The sequence below is a fragment of the Podarcis muralis genome, chromosome 2 (assembly GCF_964188315.1).
Source record: "Podarcis muralis chromosome 2, rPodMur119.hap1.1, whole genome shotgun sequence".
Classification (NCBI taxonomy): domain Eukaryota; kingdom Metazoa; phylum Chordata; class Lepidosauria; order Squamata; family Lacertidae; genus Podarcis; species Podarcis muralis.
Window position 1 is genome coordinate 76,532,917 of NC_135656.1, and position 24,596 is coordinate 76,557,512.

A 24,596-nucleotide genomic window follows, 5' to 3' on the forward strand; every position below is an offset into this window, starting at 1 on the left:
AAAATAACTATCCTGTGAAAAAACTGAATTGAAGCATTTGTTTGGTGCAGAACTGTGCCTCAGAAGAGGAATAATTTGTGTGCACAAGCCGCTAAGACTTGTTTTTAAATGATTGATGAGAAATCCAAGCTTTCATTTCAGCAAATGTTGAGCAGGTTCTCTTGTGTTTTTTAACCCCATCAGTCATGCTGTGCTCTGTAGGCATAAGCATTCAAAGCAACAAAATTAACAAAGTAGCATGTGGTGGAGTATAGATGTGCTCAGAGGCCAGCTGCGCGCACACACACACACACACACACACACACACACTGAGAGAGATCGGAGAGGAACCTGAGTCTTTCCTTTTAAAAGTGTAAATGCTGTATTTCTACTAAAATTCTGCAGTAGTCACCTGCAAACATTCTTTAAGATTGCCTTTATTAATAAATCCCTGTGCCACTCCCATAAATATATTGTCTACTACTCTTATTAAGACATATTCTTTGAACGGGTCGTTGACCAAGAGAGAAAGAAATAATTTGATGTTTCCCTAACTATAATAAAGGACAGAGTTCGTTTAAGTTGGGGAGTGTTTTCTGAGTTGAACTGAACATTCACCACTATCTTGACATCTGATGGATTTGTAATGCATGGAAGCATATTCAGAGGCAATGAATATTAATACTTGCATTAGTGGATTTTGAAAAGTTTGAGGAGAACTAGAAATTTATCAGGGATGAAAGAGTGCATATTTGCATTAGATCTAATTAGTTAAATATGTTGCCCCCTGGAGCATTTTTAGGAGTTCCAGAATAATATTTATATCACAATAATATTTGTATATTTGATGCATGAGGGTGCTGAGGAATGCTTTTTCTGACATTGCAGGAAAGAATACCACTGAACACTTAGAGTTATATTTTCTATATCTGCACTTTTCAAATGAACTTATTCCCATTGTTCACATGGCTTGAAAGTGTGAAGAAAGAACTAAGAATATATTGTATGCTGTGCTGACTATGATTTCAGGTTTTGTTTAAAATAAAAATACTATGTGATATGCAGACAGCCAAATTTCTGTTCATATGCCTACCCACATTACAGTTTCACAAATGCACAAATCCAAAAGAGAAGAACGAGAACTTTAGGTCCTGTTGGCAAATGCTAAATTTTGGCAAAGTATGGAGTTTGGAAAATCAAGAAAGGTGCCCCTTGTGCATTCAGGAATACTGTAATTCACCATCACAATATACAGTACTATATTTGCACCAAGTTTTTCTTATTGTCCACTACAAATAATACTGGTTTTACACATAGCCAGTACAGGTATAAGTGACATAGTAAGGGGCAGCAGGTTTGATATGGAGTGAAACCATAACTTTTAAATAAACTTATAGAATATTGTAACGCAAAATATATAATAATGTTGTTGAACGTATGAGTCCTTTTACCTATTGACTGGCCCAGTTCTTTAGTTGTGGGCACTGGTGGGAGAGAATATCTAGATGATGTGGGAGTGTCTAGTGCCAGCATGATTGTGTGTGTGTATACTCACACACAGATGTCTTGTGAGAATTTGAGAGGCACACAACTGGACACCTACTACAGTCGTACCTTGGAAGTCAAACGGAATCAGTTCTGGAAGTCTGTTCGACTTCCAAAACATTCAGAAACCAAAGTGTGGCTTCTGATTGGCTGCAAGAAGCTTCTGTAGCCAATCGGAAACCCTATCAGATGTTCAGCTTCCAAAAATAGTCACTTCCTGCTTTGTGGCATTTGGGAGCCAAAATGTTTGAGAACTAAGCTGTTCGAAAACCAAGGTATGACTGTATATTTTAGGGATCCCTTAGTTGCACAGGGAATGAAAGCAAGTGGCAAAGCTCAGTCTGAATTTGCAGGCTACAAAATGTAAAAAATAACCCCATGCCTCTGTATGATAAGCTGATAAACTGTAGTGCTGTAGGGCTGTTGTGTGATGTTGGTTATGTTATAAATATAGTGGTGGAAGTTCCTTGATGTAGCCAAGCCATGATGCTGGTTTATCGACCCAAAGGCTGGAAACAGTTGAAATATACATGTTAGATAGAATGGGAACGAGACTTACTTGACAACTAAACTTTTGTAGCAGGGAAGATCATCTTCTATCAAATGAGAAGGGTGCAGCTGAGGGAACCCATTGATGTAATTTTTGCTTACTGGCTCTGTTGAAGTCTTTTACCATGGTTTAGAAATACAGCTTGCTGCTTCTTAGAAAAGGATTTGGGTAAACTGAGGTGACACGGTGGTGAAGTTATTTCCACCTCAATAGTCTCCTTTGTTAGGCAAGTAACAACCCAGACCTCTGCTAAAGAAGACCTAGTTGTTAGTCTGTCATTCAGTGGAAAAGGTGGCATATCCCTCGTGTTTTCAAGTAAAGCCCAGTGAGAAAAACATTTTCTCAAAGGAAAATAAGCTATGCTCTGTAGAAGGAAAAGGTTAAAAAAAAAACTTGACAAAGTCAAAAAGAGTTTTTCCTGCTTTATTCAGGTTGCAAATAACTGCAGGAGACACATTGTTACTAATCCCCACAATCCTAGGAAAAGTCATTAGCAAGTTTGGGCCTGATTCTGGTGCACTTAGCACCCACACACTCATTCAGTTCCTCTCTGGACTGGGCCTTTTTTTTTTGTGCTCAACTTGAAGAACATTTTGCTGTGCCAGACTCGTCGGTTTGTGTTCAGTTCACAGAAGGCCGTGTGAAAACATTCTTTCATTTGGATGAACACAAGTTTTTCTCTGGGTTCTGCCTCGAAACCACAAGCTTTGCTTGGTTTTATTTGGAAGCACTGAACATGGCTAAGCCACCTTCTCTTTGATATACTAGGCAAGGTTTTGAGTTATAATAAGGCATCAATCCAGAAAATTTTAAATAGTTTGAGGAATCTGCATCATTTGGTTCTATGATGCACCCTAGAGATTATGTTACCTGCAAAAGTAGAACTTTCCAAATGAATTTTGAGCAAACATGGCAGAAAAAAAATATTTTGCAAAACATTTAATGCAAACATTTAAACCAAAATATGCATCCTGGAATACATCTTTCTTTGGGATTTTTAAAATATTCATTTACCATGGATTTCTTTATTATTTCTGTTTGGTAATTTGGAATGATGGCAGGTGCCTTGGGGGATTATATACAAGGACTCAGAGTGTCTTGTCTGGACATGGTGGAAAGTGACTCCTTACCTTTATATCTTGTAACAAAAATGAGGAGACATTTTTGGATTGTTTCAGAATAGGTGGCAAAAATTGGCTTAATTTTTTGGAGGCACTTACAATTGGAATGCCTGGTAGTATAGACAACATTGCCCCCATTTTTCTTTTTTGCTGTTATGGCAAGTTACACTCCTAATACACTCCACAGCACCTTTGTGGAGGGACACTATGACACAACACAGCATCCTTCAGGTGATATTGTTGCAGGATAAAAGGGTTCCATGGTTTTTTGATTAAAGATTTCAGCTTTAGTCAGATCTCATTTTGGCAAATTTGGCGTGATGCAAAAAGGGTGCTATAGAATCACAGTTAGAGGGAACTTTGGAGACTATATCCTGCACAATGCAGGCTCTTAAATGCAGAATGCAACTGCCACATTGCTTACAGAGGTCTGTCAAACTTCTTCAGCTTAAAATATGCCCAATGATGGCAAATTCACCAGCACCTAAGACAGCCTGTGGCATTTGCATTTATCACTATCAACACTATTTTGTTCTTTTGCTGCCTAATGCTTTTGAATTACAACTGGGTAGTTAATTATACATTGAAAGCAAAATAGGTTAATGGATGTTAGTAATTAGTTTATTGAAAAATTGGTAAAAATATGTGCTGAATCTTGACGTGTCTGAATGTAGAAACGTTTACTCAAGGGTAATTAAACTTTAATTAATAGAATTACTAGTGAGATGTGGTTCTTATTTTGACTCTTAAAGAAACTCTACTTATTGGTGCTGCCAAGGAATGCTGTAGTGATTTTTAAGATTCAAACAGATACTGTTGTTCAGCTACGTGCAGTTATTCCATGTATTTCTTGTATCCTGTTTTATATGATATATTTTTCTTTCAGGAATGATTGTATAAGAATGCATTAGATCTAGGGCTATTAGCTGTTATAAAAACCAATACTTGATTAAAATGCACAAGTTTAAATTATTAAAATGAATGAAGTGGGTTATTATAATAAAGACTCTTTCTCCCCCTGTTTTCTATGGAGTGCAACTCGGTATGAAGTGTCAAGAGCAATATCTCCTTTAAATAATCGGTGTGACTCAAAATCACAATTCACACTTCACACTTCACATAGAAGTCCATTCCCTTACATCACAAGATCAAAATGGAGCTAGGAAAGATTAAGAAACATGGCATAATTAAAGGAATTGCTTAGCACTTTGTGTTGTGCAACAGTGGTGGTCACAGTCATCAAGAAAATGGGGAAATAATATGCATCTGTCTAGATCCTCGACAGCATAATGGAACTAGCCAAGAAAAATATGTACTTCAACACTAGATGACGTTTTAATGAAAGTGACAGGAGCTGATTATTTTGCAAATTAGATGGCTCAAGCAATTTCTGGCAAATATTGGACAAACCAGATCACTAAACTGGAGGCATTTAAGAAACTGATAGTTTGCCTGTTCTTTATGAAATTGCACTCCACGTGAAGGAGCAGATACATAGCTTGGAAATTCTCTTCAATCTGTCACATCACTGGAGACACAGAGGCTAAGACTGTTTTCTTCTGGCTTCAGCTAGTCTATTTGCTATGACCATTCGTGGTCAAGGATAGCTTGGACATAGTGGTTCAGGTCTTGGTAACTTCTAGATTGGTACTGCTTTGTGAAGAATCTCCCTCCCCTTTTACAGGCCAACACAGAAGTTGGGACAACTGACCTGTCAATCACCTGAGGTAATGAAACCAGATGATTGGCAGGAGGATGGACCAGCAGATAATCGGTACAGGATTATACCTAAAGGAATCAAATCTCTCAATGAAAATTTGGAGAATAAATTATGAAAGTAGGCTTCTGCCTTCTGAATAAATGCCAACATGCATGGCCTGAAAAATAGCTTTCTTACCTTTTGAATTTAAAAGAAAACACAATAGAAGAGCTTGGAATATCAAATTTGTGCTCATGAAATTCTCTAAGGAAGTTTCTTCTTACTATATTTCTCCAGGCTTGGAGAAAAACAACTGCAGATTATGGCAGCAGTGGCAAGGCAATTTGAGACTGTAGTCCTAAAAACACTATTGGAATATGTGAGGCATAATTACAACCAATGCATTTAGGCTTTGGGTACCAGTGATGCAGAATAGAGTGAGCGAAATGCCAATTTTAATGAATTATGAGTCCAGAAAACACTTTGCGCTCATGCAAATTCAATGAATCTTCAATAAGGGTTCAGTGAAACAAAGACTAATTCTATTGCTTGAGTCTTTTAAAGGGAAAAAAAATAAACTAGCAAATCCTTCCCTTAGTAGGATGCAATATGGTGAGAGTGACCTTAGCTATGAGGGTAGTTCAGTTTTTAAGTATTACATTCTGGTATTTGACAAAGGAAGGTCACAGAAATCTTTATGAAGTGGTATATTTATCAGAACTGAGCACAATGCTTTTCTTTCCCGTTAACATCAACCACTGGGAACCACTTGGAATATTCTGCCCAGAATTTCTTCTGGGGGCAGAAATATGCAAAATACTTGCAAGCCAGGATTCGTGCATTTTGAATGGGGCCACATTTTCAATTCCTTGTTGCTTACCAAGACTAAAGCTCCCTACTCCCAATGTCAGAGGGCTCAATCCAGGTTGGACCCGACAGCAACTATTTACTTTGTAAGTCATTCACACACAGTTGCTATTATTGAAGATGCATGTATCACTTTAAAATGTTTGAAAGAAAGGCTTGGTGTGCAAAAAGTGCTGGAGATCAAGACTACTTGGTAGTCTTGATTAATCTACACCATAGCTTTCCTTTCCATATTTTGAATCTTGTTTGTGAAGAGCCTCAGTAGGGCTTAGCATACTTCAGTGAATGTCCATCCACCTCTCAGAAGTGAGATCTGTGGAAGAGGCTCTCCCTTAAACAGAGATGCTTCTGAAATTATCTTCATCGTTATTTCTTTCTGAGTCTCCCAGATTACACGTACTTCTCTCTGAAGTGGAACTGATGTTCTAAGAATTATTGGTTGTTCTCTTTTGGTTCTCTAGAATTTGCCACAACGTTCTGTCAGTTCTGTACTCCTCCCCATTATGCACAACTATGATAAAACTTTAAAAGCGGTCTTAATGTAATTGTATGCATGACTGCATCAATATTCTTTCTTTTGTAATTTTCCAGGAAAAAAACCACAAGTTCAGTCACAAAACAATCTTAGATAGTAAGTAGACCACTGTATCAAGATTTAGTTTGCAAGGACTTCCATTTGGCATGAGGTACACACTTGTATATCAGCAACACTGCACAAAAGAATATTAGTGCATTGAAGAATATATTATGCATTGTTTATCGACTGGAAATCTGCAATGTGTGTGTGGAGAAATAAAATAAACTGGGTGAACTGAAAACTGTGGGAAACAGTGTCTGTTCCAATAGCAGAATTAATTTTGATTCTCCCAGTTAAACTGGAGTTCACGAGGAGTGGAAGACAGAGCAGAGAGAATTGGATAAACAATAATGGAATGGAACGGAAGGAAATCCGCTCATCCCTAGCTCTTAAGTACCATTCATGAGAATGGTTTATTGTTCAGAAGCTCAGAGCTGGGCTCTTACAGTAGTTACACCACTGTTATAGAATTCTGTCCCCAAAGAAGCTGCCCAGACTAAGCTGTCTTATTATTGAATTTTAAGAGAGCAGTTACAGCTTTGCTCTGATCTCTGAGAATAGTAGGTAATACTGTATATTGAATTTTACACATAGTATTATTGTTATAATATACCATCCCTAAGACATTACAATGAGAACAACCATAATCAACACATGTATGGAGTTTAAAGCCCTTCACATGCATGATCAAACTTTAATCCTTACAACAGCCCTATAATGTTGGCCAGTATCATTATTCCCCATATTATAGATGAGGTACTGAGAGAGAATGGCTTGAATAAGGCCTCTTACACGGCAGTCCTGTGCATGTTTAAAGGGAGGTAAAGGGGATCCCTGACCATTAGGTCCAGTCGTGACTGACTCTGGGGTTGTGGCGCTCATCTCGCTTTATTGGCTGAGGGAGTCGGCGTACAGCTTCTGGATCATGTGGCCAGCATGACTAAGCCGCTTCTGGCGAACCAGAGCAGCGCACAGAAACGCCATTTACCTTCCCGCTGGAGCGGTACCTATTTATCAACTTGCACTTTGACGTGCTTTTGAACTGCTAGGTTGGCAGGAGCAGGGACCGAGCAACGGGAGCTCACCCCATCGAAGGGATTCGAACCGCTGACCTTCCGATTGGCAAGTCCTAGGCTTTGTGGTTTAACCCACAGCGCCACCCGCGCCCCTGCATGTTTAGTCAGGGGTAAAACCCATTGTGCTGAGTGGGACTTACTCCTTGATAAGTGGGTTTAGAATTGTAGCCTCAGTGAATTCTGGCCCAGGTAAGATTCAGTCCAGGGGGATTCCTGATTTTCATGCCAGTCTATGCTCCTCTGGCTTTGTTTGGTTTAACAGTTCCTTGAGCTGCTGTGAAACTGAAAATATGAAGCATACTTAAAATATGTTTGCATGGGAGCTGCCTGCGTTTTCTTTATATTGTGGGGAAGATATCTTATACATGAAACGCTTTTCTGTTTGCTCCAAGTACAGGTGTAGTAGAAGTCTTGATTAATTTATGAGAGAAGGGACCTAAATTGATATCCAGAGCAGTATGAAATCTGTGAGCCCTTTATTTTTTTTCCTTTCTATGCTCCTAAATGGGCTTTCCATATTTATTAATTATTAGTGAAATTAATATCCCACCCTTCCTCCCAAAGGAGCTCAGGGCTTCTGAAAAAAACCAGGCCCAGGACTGCCCACCCCTCAGCATGCCCTGCCACTTCATACTGGTACCTTTAAATTTTACTTTGAGTGACATCCTATCAAAAAAGAAAGAAAAAAAGACCTGCATCTCTCTTTAGAAACTCTGATCTGCTTGGGGTCGGGGGAGGAAGGAAACTCTCAGTTCCTTGCTGGCTGTGAGAGCTTCCTTCACCCCATATATAGGGGCTTGTTTTAAAAAGCAGGGAGAAAAATGGCAGGGATGTCCCTGCAGGTTCCAAGTGTTGTTTGTTGCCTGCCAGTCAGGTAGAGCTGGCTGCAGGTGTTACCTTCTCCCTGTGTAGGGGCTGTTTTTATAGCCGCAGAGGAGGAAGACGCATCAGGGATCATCCCATTTGCCTTGCTTGTTAGTTGCTTCCTGATTGGATGTATGCGTGTTCACACAATACGCTGTCTGTGTGTGCAGAAGAGAGAGAGAAAAGAAGGAATATGTGTGTTGTCTTTGTGTGTACATGCATGTGAGAGAAAGAGATGGTGTGTGTACACATGAGGTATTTGCAAAAGAGGGAATATGTAGGCGAATAGGTCTGTAGGTATGTGTGGTGGGCATATGAAAGAGAAAGGGGAAGAAAGTCTGTAGTCTGTGTCTCTCTGTGAGATGCACTTGGGCAGAGAGAGAGAGTGGAAGAAATATATTTGTGCTGTGAGATATACACAGATATATAGATAGTATAGTGTGAGTGGATGTTTGTGCTGAACGTGCATGTGCAAGAGACAGTGTGAGGCAGCCAGCTTGAATAGTTTCCCTAGAACTGGGGAATGTTCCTTGTTGTTAGGCAGCAACAACATCACTATGCATGTGTTTGTAGAATTAATAGTGTGATCTCCTCAGTGAGGATCAGCAGATCATATGTGTCTTCCCTCAATATACTCTTTGTCAAGGTATGCCAACCAGAAAAAAATCCCCAAGCTGCTGTTTTCATTTTTTCAAAAGAGTATATTCAACAAATATATGTCTCTACTGGTTTAGTAGGAAGGACATATTATGTAGGAACTTGGTTCATTTTATTCATGACAATTGCACACTTTGGTTATGATTTCTACTCTTTTGCAGTTTCAAGGGTGTTTCAAATAAATATCACTATATAGAAAGTTCATTTTGAAGTCAGTACCGAAGGTGAGGAATAGGTGTTTTACAATTTATCAGGATATGAGTACCAGTCTCTAATTTTTATTTTTCTTATGAAAAGGCCCTGGCCAGGCCTGATGCCAGTGTAAGACTGAAGAATTTCCTTCTGTTATTTTTAGGTAAAATTATAACCTAGTCAGCTAAGAGGGTATGCTGTACTCCTTAGGTATTGGACCTCTTGTATGGCAGCCTTTGTCAACCTGGTGATATTTTGGAATACAGCACCCCTCAGTCCCAGGACCTGTAATTCAAAACATCTGGCAAGCTCCCGTATGGCATTCCTGCTGGTGGGGAGAGTAACATTTTGCTAGAAGTGGCTGGGATATTATCCCACTTCCTTTTAAGCAGGTTACTTAATGTCATTCTGAGGACTGTTATAAATCCCTTACTTATTTTCAGTTTGAAATTTATTAGCAGTCCACTGATACCTAACTCATATTGTACAGTGGTGCCTCGCAAGACGAAATTAATCCGTTCCGCGAGTCTCTTCGTCTTGCGATTTTTTCGTCTTGCGAAGCACGGCTATTAGCGGCTTAGCGGCTATTAGCGGCTTAGTGGCTTAACGGCTATTAACGGCTTAGCGGCTTTAAGAAAAAGGAAACAAACTCACAAGAACTCGCAAGACGTTTCCGTCTTGCGAAGCAAGCCCATAGGGAAATTCGTCTTGCGGAACAATTCAAAAAACGGAAAACCCTTTCGTCTTGCGGGGCACCACTGTATGAAGATTTTATTTCTTGCTACGCCCAATTTTTGGTAGTCGCAGCTTTTCATAGGAGGGGGAAACTGTTTTGTTCAATGGCTGCTGTGGATAGAACGCAGGTTAAGCATTAAAAAAAGATTCTTCCTATAAAATTGTTTAGGACCCAATTGGGTCAGATAAAGCGTGTATTACCTCAAGTGTGTGTGTTTAAATGCTGTTTCAAGTGGTGCAATAGGAGAAATAAACTCTAAAGACCTCGTCCCCAGATTAACAGACACCTTGTATACTGCTCTAAAATAGTTAACAGACACAACAAGACTTTCCCAAATAGACTGAATTTGTTCTTTAGCTTCTCCAAACCATGAAACAATGCAGTAAGTACTCTGGTACATTCCTTTCCATGAAACGTTGGCAGTGATTAAACCTCTTGCTATTCAGGAGTGTGTTACAGCCCTACATGCTGGAAAGCTTTATTAAAGAAACCCTTTCCCAGGAAAATTCAGTGTACTCCAAGCCCATGGGAAACGTAATGCTGCAGCTACTTCATCCAAAATGGGTACACTTGTGTAAAATGAGGCAAACACACTGTCAGGCTTCCAAAGTGCTAATCATTTGAATTCAGATGAATATGTTGCATGTTAATTTCTAATTGGGGGGAAGTTGCGCAGAAAATTTTGGTGGGCTGTACAGAATTCTAGTCCTGAGGACCAGGGAGAGTGTTGGGCAGAAAGAACCATTCTGGAAGTGGGCTCATCTAAGATCTGATCTCTATGCTTTGTGAAGCCTTCTGAGGACATTATAAGGGCATGCCTAATTTTTTCAGGCACACCCCCACTTACGCGCAGTCGACTCATGAGCGACCACTTATATGCACAGCATGGGGAAATAAATAAATAGATTCAAAGCAGGAAATGGTGGGAGAGAGCTGGAAAGTTCTCATGGCTCATGAGGAGACTCTTCCCGGAGCCCAAAGAGGACTTCAGTGAGGGCAAAGAAAGTCCCAAAGAGACCAGAGGCACAGTGGGGCTTTGCATAGTCTGTTCAGCCTCCCTGCCTAGCTGCTGATGGCACCAGAGCCCATACCTGCAATGGGCCCCAGACTCTGAAAACAAAAAAGCACAAAAAAACCCTTAAAGCTCAGTCAGCATCCTATGAAGTTAGGAAGCAAAATGTGCAGGCAGATGAGCCAGTCTTGCTGCTCCTGCTTGATGAGTGAGTTGCTTTGACACCAGAAGATATAAATCCTTGGGTCCGAGACCAGGGGAAAGAGACGGCAGAAGCAGATTGGAAGAAATTTAAGGACTATCTTAAGAAAAATTGTAAAATTACTGAATGTTAGAACGATGTTGATTTAAGTGGTTTCTAGCTGTAATGATTATGTAATTAAGAAAAGAAAGGTTAAAAATTAAAATAGAAATTAGGGGAAGGATTTGCTGAAAATTAATAATTAGAGATTGGAATACAGAAAGGGGAGGTATGAGGAGGTCGGGAAAGTAAGTTATACGAACATAAGGGACTGAAATTATACTTGTTGTTGTATGTATGTGTTGTATGTATCTTTGATTTTTCTTTTTTTCTTCTTTTTTATTTTATATAAATTTTTGGAAACTTTAATAAATATCTCTTAAAAAAAAATCCTTGGGTCCTAAAGAGTTCACATTTCCCCCTTTCCTTTAGTGACCCTTTATCTCATTTCCTAGTGGTCATTTCATTTTCTCCCAATCAGAGAAAAATAGGTGCATCTGTAATTAATACGGTACAGCCTTAAAAAAAAAGATAAAGGGCGCCTGACAGTTAAGTCCAGTCATGGATGACTCTGGGGTTGCGGCGCTCATCTCACTTTACTGGCCGAGGGAGCCGGCGTTTGTCCGCAGACAGTTTTTCCGGGTCATGTGGCCAGCATGATTAAGCCACTTCCGGCGAAACCAGAGCAGCGCGCGGAAATGCCGTTTACCTTCTCGCCAGAGCAGTACCTATTTATCTACTTGCACTTTGACGTGCTTTCGAACTGCTAGATTAGCAGGAGCTGGGTAAAAGTTTATTTATCTCCACCCCTTGCTGCAAAAGCAATATAATAAATTGAGAATAAGTGTGGAGGTTTGGTGATAGGAAGTGATTTATAGTGATCTGTGTGAACAAATATAAGAATTTGACTAAGTGTAGTCGGAACAGGGTTAAACTTTGCATACTAAGGTTTGTGTTTGACTTCCGTGCAAAGAGACAATGATGCGTCTGTGGAAAATAGTTGATTTAAAAACTTTTAAAGGTTTTATTATTAATTAAGATTTGTATTGTTCTTGATCATTGGAAGCTACTCTGGAAGTCTTTTTTGTGAGAAGGAGGGCAGCAAAAAATGGTTTGTTTTTCTGCCATTGTATAGTACAGTATGTAATCTAAAAAAAAAATATTGCTGCTTCATAATAGTAGAGTTTGCTTGGGTTCTTGAATTAATGAAGTGTATTCACAGGTTAGTAAAAAACCAAATGCAGCAAACCAGAAATAAACCGTGTTTTCTTTAAAAGTGGCGGAGAGAGTCTATTTGAATATTATTCAAATAACTAACTGATTAAATTTGTATACCACCCTTCTTTTGAAGATTTTAGGGAGATTCACAACAGAAAAATACACAATGAGAACATAAGGTGCACATTAAAAAAACCAACAACCAATACCCCCCCCCCACCTTTCCGCAAACACATTTAAAAGACCATAGTATGTTAATCACCAAAAGGCTTGGTTACAGAGTAACGTTTTCACCAGATGACTAAAGATATGTAATGAAGGTGCCGGGGGACCCGCCCTGGGGGGAGCATTCCACAAACAGGGAGCCGCAGCAGGAAAACACGCTTCTTCTGTTGCCACCCTCTGAACCTCTTGTGGAGGAAGCACATGAAGAAAGGTCTCAGATGATGATCACAGGATCTGTGTTGGTTCAGAAGGCGAGAAGCAGTCTGTAAGAGGCCCTGCACTTCCTAGAAAAGCTGCAATGGAGGTGCAATGGAGGCAACAAAGTATGCCTTCTTTGCTGCCTTCACTGCCACTAGGTAGGTTTGATGATGAGCCCTCACCAGTCTGGATGCACCAGGACTGGATCAGGTCAGGTGTCCATCTAGCACAGCGTCTTGTCTCCCCAGTGGCATTCAGTTGCACCATGAAGCTGATAAGCAGAGTTTGGGGCTAATTTTAATTATTCTAAACTGTTTAGAGCTTTACTACAATCAAGCAGTATATAGATTAAATGAATAAATGTACAATATTAGTTATATAAATATATAACACTTTAAGAATGAAAGCAGATCACTGTTTTCCACAGCACCACCACCACCCACCCACCCACCCACCCAACCAACCAACCAACCAACCACAATGGCTATAGACCTAAAATATGTTCTTGCGGTTCAATCCTGTATGCTCATTGTCTCTGTATGAGAAGTACAAGGCACCAGAAAAGTGCCTAAGCCTGTTGAGTTCGTTTTATATAAAATATTTTCCAGAGAGCCAAGCAACCTTTATCCAAGGGGCCTTTGTGTCACACTTTCCCCCGTTAAATGCATCCAGTCACACGGTTTTGGTACAGTGGATAATCAGCCTCATATGCATTCTAAGGAAGCTGAAATTCTGACTTTTCTGCTAATATATTTCACCTGATAAAATGGGAAAGGGGGAAATGTACGGATGAATAAAAATAGAAAATGGGCATCCTGGGCATGGAGCCTTAGATTTTTCAAGAATAGAACTGGCTAGGCTTCTGGCATGGCTCTGGGCAGCCAGAGTCTCAGCAGGGGAGCTGAGGGGAAGGAATTAGGCAAAGCTGTGTTGTGCCTGGTGAGAAAATCACTGTTGGACCCTGTGTGAGCCTCCTTTCTCTTTTCTTACATGTATTCTTTGCATAGAGAGTTCATGGAACATTGTACTTTATGGATTGATTATATGTTTCGTGCTTTCTACCACTGGCCTCCGAAGGGTGGTAGTGAGGCCAAAGCAAAGTCCCTCCCCCTCTTTTATTTGAAAAGCTTTGAATACCATATGCCACTAATTCAAAGTGATTGGCAGCACATATCTTTGAACAGGAAGGCTAAACACTCAGATGTAAATTTTCCTTGTATTCATTCCCTAGGCGAAAAGCTTCAGCTGTGAATTAGGTAACTTACTAGAGAAAATTCTTCTGGTGGCTTGTCTGGTCTCTTGCTCAAACAATACAGCCACAGCCTCAAAGTGAAAAACACACAACACTCCTGCCTAATTTAGTTAAATCATGATGAGTTTATCTAGATAAGAAAGAGATAAGATTTCTAATCAGTCAGACTGTCTGCACAATTAGCAAAATAAAGATTGCAGATCTTGGGTGCTAAAGCTTCTGTCAGTATGTCCTGACCTCTTGCAGGTGTCCAAGAGAACATTTCTAGGGCCTCTAGTTTCTAGAGGCAAAAAACTGTTATGCAAACAAAGTGTACAGTACTTCAATGCCAATCTTGTACCCTCAGATAGCTGTACAGAAGAGCTTCTTTCAAATGGGGAATAAGTTAATAATCTCTGCCCAGCTTGCAGTGTCGGGAGAGCATTCCTGCAGGTCTCAGCAGCCTACTGTAACAATTTGGGAAAACAATTGGAAGATAAAATTGCTCAGATTTGTGTGCGTACAATTACATAGTGGATAGTAATTGCAGTCATAGTAGATAGCTCGATGAAGATGTGGGCCCAGTGTGCAACGGTCATGAAAGAGGCAAATTCCATGCTGAGTATCATTAGGAGGCAAATTGAAACTAAAACTGCCATTATCATTATGCTTTTATACAAATCTGTGGTGCGACAGCATTTGGAGTACTGTGTATACTAAAAAGGTAAAGGTAAGGACCTCTGACTGTTAAGTCCAGTCGCGAACGACTCTGGGGTTGCGACGCTCATCTTTCTTTACAGGCCGAGGGAGGCCTGTTATACGATTAAAGAGAACATTGTGAAAATGTTTTTTAGATGGTACATGTTAAGTTGTGGGTGAACATATCAGATGACGCAGTGATTTCTCCAAAGCAGCACTTTATTTGTAAGCTGGAACAGAACTGAACGGCAAAAAGCTCAGCCAACTGACATGGATCTGAGTGAAAACTATATACCTGATACCCCTGGTGACCAGGGTGAGAACTTCAATACATAACAGTTCTTGACACCATCGAAACTAGCCAAAATTTACAAATTAAAATCCAACCTATGTTGGAAGTGTCAAGAATTGGAAGGGACAATGTACCATGTCTGGTGCAGCTGCAAAAAGATAAAATGTTTCTGGGATACTATAGATGAAGAAATAAAAAAGATTTTAAAGAGTCCCATAGAAAAGAAACCCGAGGCCTACCTATTGGGTCTTTTGGGAAAAGATATTCCACAAGAAAAGAAAGTAATCTTCCTGTATGCTACAATAGCTACCAGAACAGTATTAGCCAGCAAATGGAAAAGTGAATTGATTCCCTCCAAAGAGGAGTGAATATGTAAAATGAGTAACTATATACATTTGGCAAAACTAACGGCAGCCAAAAGGTCACAGTCAAATCAAAAGTTAAGACTACAATGGAAATGCTTTGAAGGTTATATAGATAAACTGTTCACAAAATAATACGTTGATATGTATAGTTTAAGACTGTAGAATTTATAAGAAGAATGATGTGTAAATGAGATATGAAAGAAATTCAGATAAGAAATGCAATGTAAGGATTTAACATAATATAAAACAGAAATCGGGGTGTGGTGGAGGCGAGTCAAGGGTGGGATTATATATACAGGCAGAGGGAGTCGGGGTTTGTCCGCAGACAGTTTTTCCAGGTCATGTGGCCAGCATGACTAAGCCGCTTCTGGCGAAACCAGAGCAGCGCACGGAAACGCCTTTTACCTTCCCGCCGGAGCGGTACCTATTTATCTACTTGCACTTGGACGTGCTTTCAAACTGCTAGGTTGGCAGGAGCTGGGACAGAACCGCCAACCTTCTGATCGGCAAGCCCAAGGCTCAGTGGTTTGCACCACAGCGCCACCCGCGTCACTTAATCTCAAAATGGATATTGCAGAGCTGGCAAATGTTCAGAAAAGTGCCACCAAAATAATGGCTGGGATGAAGCAACACCCCTATGAAGAAAGGCTGCAGCATTAAGGACTTTGTAGTTTAGAGAAAAGGTTAATGAAGGCAACATGATAGAAGATTATAAAATTATGCATGGCATGGAGAAGTGACAGAGAAAAGTTGTCGTCCTGCGCCCCCCCGCCCCCGTCTCATAACACTAGAACTCATGGACATCCAATGAAGCTGAATGTTGGAAGATTTAGGACAGGTAAAAGGAAGCACTTCTTCATGCAGCAACTATGGAACTCAGTGGCATAGCGTGGGTTGTCAGCACCCGGGGCAAGGCAAGTAATTTGCGCCCCCCAACCCGTGGATTTGTGCCCCCTAACCCGTGGATTTGCGCCCCCTAACCCGTGGATTTGCCCTAACCCCAGATGTTGCGCCCGGTGCGGCCGGCTCCCCCTGCACCCCCCACGCTACGCCACTGATGGAACTCACTCCTGCAGGAGGCAGTGATGACCACCAACTTGGAGGCCTTAAAAGAGGATTAGACAAATTCATGGAGGAGAGGGCTATCAACAGCTACAAGCCATGATGGCTGTGCTCTACCTCCACAGTTGGAGGTAGTAATGATTGCTGGAAACCATGGGAGGGGAAAGTGCTCTTGTACTCATGTTCTGCTCCCTAGTTCCTCACAGATATCTGATTGATCACTGTGAGAACAGGATGCTGGACTAGATGAGCTATTGGCCTGATCCATCAGGCTGTTCTCCAGAGAATCAGTTTTTAATTGTTGTTGATGATGTGGAGATGCTGCTTGTATCTGTGGGATGCATGTGGACAGCCTGCTTGTATGAGCTAACCAGGTACCTCCTCGCTTCTTGATCATTGTGGCTTATTAAAAACCAGCTGAGGGAATTGACAGGCTGGGTTAATGATGCCTCACTACGAGATGGTGAGCTGCCACCTGCCTTGAAAGAGTGCTCCCTCCATAAGAGGATCTCGCCAGCCACAGAACTGTTAAATAACAAATAAATATCACCCAGTTGTAAATATACCCTCCATAGGCAAGGTGCTCAAGAGGGTAGCAGTGACACAGCTGTAGGCATGCTTGAAGAAAGTGGATTATCTGGATTCATTTCAATCTGGCTTTAGGCTGAGATTTAGAACCAAAACTGGTTGATGACTTGTGGTGGGGAAGAGAGAGACAGGAAGAGTGCAACTCGGTTTATTCTCCTTAACTTCTCCCTGTTTTTTGATACAGTTGGCCATGGGTGTGGTAAGAACCATGGTTATGCTACTTAGGAGACTGGTTCCAGTCAAAGCAATGGAGGACACTGTTCAGCACCATGGAAATATATCTGTCCTGTCCTGCCATACTCCCATCTTTCACCCAGTTTAACATCCTTATGAAGCTGTAGGAAGCTGTCATCAGGGCATTTGGAGTGATCAGCATGCTGATCATACACAGACCTATCTCCATTCCATCTGAATCAAGAGATGCAGTTCAGGTTCTTGACCAGTGCTTGGATGTAGTAATGGGCTGCATGAGGGCCAATAAACTGAACCTGAATCCAGACAAGATGGAAAGGTTATGTGGTCTGGGTTATTGAGTCTGGAAGTCTGTCTTACTTGGGTCACACTTTCCTGGAAAGGGCACATCAGTAGCTTTGTCCAGCTTTATCATTTGAGGCCATATTTGGCAACGAGTCCCTATTTCCAGTTGCAGCTGGTTCACCAGCTATGGACTGTACCAGAAAGATAAGGCTATGCAATTGTATCCTAGTAACCTTCCATCTGGATTACTGCAATGTATTGTATGTGGTGCTTTCCTTGAAGATGGGTTGGAAGCTGCAATTAGAAGCAGAATGCAGCTGGATACATGCAAGTATGAGTGGGAGATCTCATGCAATTCCTATTATGGGAGAACTGCACTGGCTGCCTGTTTGCTTCCATTTAAGGTTTGCCTTTGGCATATGAAGCCTACACATTGGGTCTCACATACTTGAAAGATCCACTCCACTTACACAACTCATCCCAATTGGGAGCTGTGTTCATTGGGGGAGGGGGCTCGGTTAGAAGCTGTTCATCCTCAGGGGTTCAAAGTGTGGCTGAAGGTGTAAGACCCTTCTTCGTAAAGGTCCCCAAGATCTGTAACTTCCTCCCTCTGGATGCGCACTTAAATTGTACACGTTTTGGCAGCATGCTATGATGCATCTTTTTCACCTAGGCTTTGAGAATGACTGAATGTGAGTTTTCCTCTCTGTATCTGACACTGTATTGCTTTTACTTTGGGCTGGTGTTTTATCCTTTTTATTTTAGATATGATTGTATTTTTAGTCTTCTTAGATCATACCTTGGGAAGTGTGTGTGTGTGTGTGTGTGTGTGTGTGTGTGTGTGTGTGAAGGGCAGGTAGCAAATATTTATAATAATCAATATCAAATAAAAATAAATATCAAATAATCAAGAGGCAAGGTTCCTGCAGGAAAGTATTTAATTAAGAGAAAAACATTGTATTTACTTCTGCTTATTAACTCTGCAGCCGTTGCTCATTGATATTGCTGCCCATGCCTCCTGTTTCCTGTTGCCAGCTCTTGAAAAGCAAAATTTTCCTACCTGGCTTGAATGCAAGAGGAGAGGGAGAAGCAGAGCCAGGTGGAGTAATGGGCAGTATCTGACAGCATTAATAGTGGAGACCATTAATAGTGGAGACCATGTATGTCTCTTAAAAATAGTGGAGACCATGTATGTCTCTTAAAAATAGTGGAGACCATGTATGTCTCTTAAAAAGCAGAGACATCACCTTGCCAACAAAGGTCCGTATAGTTAAAGCCATGGTTTTCCCAGTAGTGATGTATGGAAGTGAGAACTGGACCATAAAGAAGGCTGATCGCCAAAGAATTGATGCTTTTGAATTATGGTGCTGGAGGAGACTCTTGAGAGTCCCATGGACTGCAAGAAGATCAAACCTCTCCATTCTGAAGGAAATCAGCCCTGAGTGCTCACTGGAAGGACAGATCCTGAAGCTGAGGCTCCAATACTTTGGCCACCTCATGAGAAGAGAAGACTCCCTTGGAAAAGACCCTGATGTTGGGAAAGATGGAGGGCACAAGGAGAAGGGGACGACAGAGGACAAGATGGTTGGATAGTGTTCTCGAAGCTACAAGCATGAGTTTGACTAAACTGCGGGAGGCAGTGGAAGACAGGAGTGCCTGGCATGCTCTGGTCCATGGGGTCACGAAGAGTCGGACACGACTAAACGACTAAACAACAACATGTATTTGGGGACAAAGGCCAGAATCAAAGAGACAGAACCCATAGAGTGTTCAAGTATTCAATGTGCTTACAAATACCCTGCCATCAGGCAGTAGTACATCAAGGCATCATAGCAGGTTAACATAGGTCATCCAAACCCTAAACCAAAACTTTTAGTGAAATGTGCCTAGCTGTTTTGCAATGGGCACAGAGCAAGAATTAAAAGTGCATAATTCAATGATATGAGAGTACCCTGTGGGAGGCATGAAGTGTGTGTGTACACACCCACACCCCTTCAGTAGGAGCACAAGGAGTGTGGACTTGTGCACAAACTGATTTGGCCAAATGAGCCAACTTTAAACCACTTTATGATCCTGGCTTGTTAGAATAAACCAAATTTAAAACTTACCGCACTACCTAGTTTGATCATAAAAGTAACTGTTTCCCCAAAACAGAAGTAAACTGTTTCTGTCCACATGGCTGATTGCAGCTTAATTATGGCAATGGAGGAAAACTGCATACTGCTCTGTTTTCTCTGCTTCACTTGTTGTTCCTTTCTGCTTTACTCTGCCTTGACCCAGCTGCACCCTCTCTAAATCAAAGCTGCAAGCAAAGATGAAATGCCCATGACTCATAGGCCAAAGCAAGTTTTGGGCAAACTACAGTGTATTATTTTCATCAAGTAAAATTGAAATGCCTGTATTTGGTAGGTAGCCACAAATATTAATATTCAAGGAATGATGAGGCTAGTGTTTAGCATGCTTATATCCAGGTTATTCATATTAACCTAGCTGTTACACATGAGTAGCACCCTAAATTCCGCCGTTGTTTTTTTAAAAAAACCCATACTTTTGTAAACTGCTTTGAGAGTTTTCTTAATGTGTATGGTATATAAAAATTGTTACATGTTATGATATTTTTAATGTGTCGGTTTTTAATGTGTGTTGGGGAGCAGCAAAAATTCAGAATAAGGGTAAGTACCAATCAGGCTGTCCCATGCCTTGAGTTCTCCACTGTTCTGCTGGCACTGCTTTTCAGGCTACAGGCATGGCACTACAAATAAAATTTGAAAGAGAACGAGATAGGAGTGGAAACTGGCTTTTGCCATCCTTGAATATACAGTTTCTGCACATGTAGACTCTGTACAGAAATCTACAGAGAGCTCGGGTGTGTGAATTCCTTTATCTTTCTCCCCCACCTACCATCCAGCCTGCACACCTGGCTTCAAGAATTTGCTGTCACAGAATGCTTGAGGCTCAGTGGTTTGGAGTGCCTTCCATAAACTTTGGCTGGGGGCCCAGCTGCACCTCATCTGTACAGGGATAGCCTCAGCTCTGCTAACCTCTGGATTAGATTACTGCCATGTGTTATATGTGGGGCTGCCTCTGCAGCTGGTGCAACACTTGGCAGCTTGGTTGCTCCCCAGGGCAAGATAGTTTGACCATATAATGCCAACCCTGGCACCACTGCACTAGCTGCCAATCAGTTTCCTGGCCCAACTCAAGGTGCTAGTTTTGATCTATAAAGCCTTAAGCAGCTCAAGACCACAATATTTTGAGGACTGCCTCTCCTCATTTGAACCGAACTGCACCCTGCAACCATCATCTGAGGCCCTTCTTCATGAGGCTCCTCCACAAGAGGTTCGGAGGGTGGCAATACAAGAGTGGATTTTTTTCTGCAGTGGCTCCCTCAGGGAGGCTTGCCTGGTGCTTTCAATACATACTGTTAGGCGCCACGTGAAAACATTCCTCTATGATAGGGCCATCCAACTTGCTGCTTGTGGTCCACATGCAGTCTGCAAAGGAACTATGAGGAACGGCTAAGGGAGCTGGGCATGTTTAGCCTGGAGAAGAGGAGGTTAAGGGGTGATATGATAGCCATGTTCAAATATATAAAAGGATGTCATATAGAGGAGGGAGAAAGGTTGTTTTCTGCTGCTCCAGAGAAGCGGACACGGAACAATGGATCCAAACTACAAGAAAGAAGATTCCACCTAAACATTAGGAAGAACTTGCTGACAGTAAGAGCTGTTCGACAGTGGAATTTGCTGCCAAGGAGTGTGGTGGAGTCTCCTTCTTTGGAGGTCTTTAAGCAGAGGCTTGACAGCCATATGTCAGGAGTGCTCTGATGGTGTTTCCTGCTTGGCAGGGGGTTGGACTTGATGGCCCTTGTGGTCTATTCCAACTCTATGATTCTATTCTAAGCCTTTTTTCTGGTGAACCTCAGCAACATTCAAGAATAAAACATCTTAAAGCCTTATAAAAATTATTTTTTGTGTCATGCTAGAATTGTGTTTGATCCAGCCAGATTGTTTCCATGGTACATATCAGGCTAATGTGGGGACCTGACTGTGGTTACTTTTTTACTGAATATATTGTATGTCTGGTAAATGCGTACCAGACTTGAATCAAGATAGCAGCTAAATGGAATAGGTTGCCTTTGGTTTGATGGTACAGTTTCTACCACAAGCAAATTGTCTTGATTTACAGAGTATGCACTGCACATAAAAGTGGTCACGGAGCAGTTGCCTTTTTGTGCTTGTTCTGAGTGTGTGGAGCTGTTGTATGAATGGGAACCAACTTTTGACACATGTGACTTTCCACATTTAGTTGGCAGTTTTACAGATTACCTTGTTGTTATACTAATTGTAACACTAGCCAATGTGAAAGGTATCATAATAATTGATAATGATCCTTGCTTAGCACATTGATAGATTTCTAGCAATTCTTTTGTCCTCTTTCTTTCAAACTTTCTATAGACTTCATTAAAAGTTTCCAGCAATTTATGGCTTCTTTTATTCTTGTGCAGACGCAGGGTGTTGGGCATATCTGATGGAATTGAACACATTGGGGATCTTCGCTGGGAGCTGGCACTATGTCTTTTGGCAGCCTGGACTATTTGCTATTTTTGCATATGGAAAGGAACCAAGTCAACTGGCAAGGTAAAAGTAATGGTTCTATATACTATGTAAGCTTATGATAGCTTGTCATACTGGACTGAATCCTACCTCAGCCCCATTGGCACAAAAGGCCTCCCACGACACAACAGAGCTGCTGCTTCCTCTCCTGTCTCTTCCAGCAACATGTGCCCCCCAAATCAGCTCCGGGGGGGGGGGGCTGAGGGACCCTCCAGAGCAGGTTTTGGTGTGGAGAGGAGAGCATGTGGAAGTCCCTTTGCACCAGCAGATGTCTGCTACCACAGCTTTCAATACAACCCACTGTATTGAAACTATAATATTATTTAGGCTGAAAGTCTATTCACTATTATCTGGGAATAAGTAATATTAAAGCCAAAAGGGCTTACTTCTGAGCAGATGTGTATAACTTCACACTGTTAGTATGAATAAACAAACAATAGCAGTATCTTTCACATATATGAAACTTGTCTTTTGCAAAACAGCTCAAGATTTCTGGAAAGGCAAGCTCATCTAATCAGTAGAAAGGAATGAGAAATTTATGTACAGTACTGTTTTGGTAAACGCACAAGATGCGGCCAGCCACAGAAATCATGTAAATGTAAGTTGATAGGGCTGTGATTTGCTATGAAATTGTCAAGTTCATTGTGTTCACAGAATTTAGGCAGCATTTATTTAGAAACACTATTCTTGACACTTCTGTTAATGCAGAAATGAATATTTACCCGCATTCAGAGTACAGTGAATTTCAAAGATTCAAAGCCAGCAAATTATAATACCGTTTTTTTTCTGCTGCATCTCAATGCAGTTAAGATCCTTAACAAAACCCACATGCTTTCCCCCAAGTACAAGCAGGAGTAGTCTGCGGCATTTGGGCACCTGAGGTGAAACTCCTACCCCCATGACGAGTTTCTCTTCAAGATTTTCTGCTCAATAAGTTGTTGCAGAGTCTTCCCTACCAGGTGGCAGATGGGAGAGATCAATTTTGGATTCCCTTCACTCACCCAGCAGCAAATTGGAGTGGGGAGAAAATCTCTCAGTGACAAAGCTGCGTGGTGGAATGCCTCCCCTCTCATTGACTCAGCAGATGGGGAGGTGTTCGGCAGAGCTTTGCTACTGGTCCCTCTCTGCCCATTGAGGCTGGGCAGACTGGTGGCAAAACTGAGAACAAGGGTGCCACCTGAGGCAGCTGCTTCATCCTGCCTCATAAGCTGGCTGGCTCTGAGTACAAGATAGCCTGCTTCTGAGCACAGGAAGCCATTGTACACTGCTGAATCCTCAGTGCTCCTAGTCACCCAGTGATAGCCAAATACCTACTTCAAGGTTTCTGAAGGACTTGTGTGTGTGTGCTCACAGAAATTTCTTTTCTATGAAAAGCTGACTGTCACATATCACAAAATGTTTGCTTCAAAATAGTTTGATATGTGTCAACATCTACATGAGAGTAGTGTGGGGAGAAACGTGGCAATGTGGGGCACTTTTATTTTTATTGCATTTATTTGATGCTTATTATATAAAATGTCTCAAAGCAACTTACAATTGCAAGCTCTTTAAATCCATTATTTTAATCATGCTGGCATCCTTTTGGATTTGTTTGTTACTTTTACATCTCAAATAAAATTATTATTAATGTGGCCTTTTTAAAATGGATTCCAAAGTGCCTGAACTGGTTTGACTCTCCCCACCCCCCCACCCCCCGCCAGTAATAGGCTGGGTCTGAAAGTTTTGTACACTGGACTTTATGAATACTAGGTGATTGAAGTATTATTTTGTCAAACCTTTTAATTTAATTTGCAGTACAACCCATTGCTTGTCTACTCAGAAGTAAGCCCTATTGAATTCAGTGGGGCTTACACTTAGGAAAGTATGCATAGGACATTTGTGCATACTGCTCTTATAGATTTTGCTGCTTTAGTGTATTTTTTGTTTATTTTTAACTTGGTTTATTTGGATCCTGCTCTGGAGGAATTTTTCAAGGAAAAGGGAATACGTCACCAGGTGACGGGTGCAAAGTCTCCTCAAGGGGAGGAGAGGGAGGCAGAGGCTGATCCCGGTGATGGGGACCAGGTCCAGGATCAGGGTTCAGAACCCGGTGATGGGGACCAGGTCCAGGGTCAGGGGTCAGGGCACTTATAAATTTTGGGAATTTGATTGAAGGACAGGGTATACATCATTTTAATAAATAGGTTAAAAAAAAAAAAAGGCCACCCACTTCACTTAGAATCCTTACTTTCTGAGTGACCTTTCCTGAACATGGTGCCTTCTAGATGTTTTGGACTAAAATTCCCATTCGCCCTGGCCATCACAGGTGGAGGGACCAGTTTGAAGAAGACTGATCTAAGGTTATTCCTGCTAAAAAAAAAAAAAATGTATACCAAATACTAGACTGGTTCACACATCACAGTGAACCACAGTAAAAAAGGAAAGGGGGCTTGCTATGCTGTTACAAGCTTATTGGTTGCTCCTGCTTTGCTTTGCTCTGCCTGGAGCAAGGAGAAGCAAAAGCTTTAGC

At 41.3% G+C, this 24,596-nt stretch overlaps 1 protein-coding gene across 1 annotated transcript in view; it reads left to right on the plus strand.

Moving 5' to 3' along the window:
- Nucleotides 1-24,596, plus strand: part of SLC6A11 (solute carrier family 6 member 11) — a 96,043-nt gene that overhangs the window by 12,943 nt on the left and 58,504 nt on the right. The window contains exon 6 of the mRNA XM_028718879.2: nt 21,979-22,111. Within this exon, the coding sequence (XP_028574712.1) occupies nt 21,979-22,111 (133 nt within the window). The remainder of the gene's footprint in view (nt 1-21,978; nt 22,112-24,596) is intronic.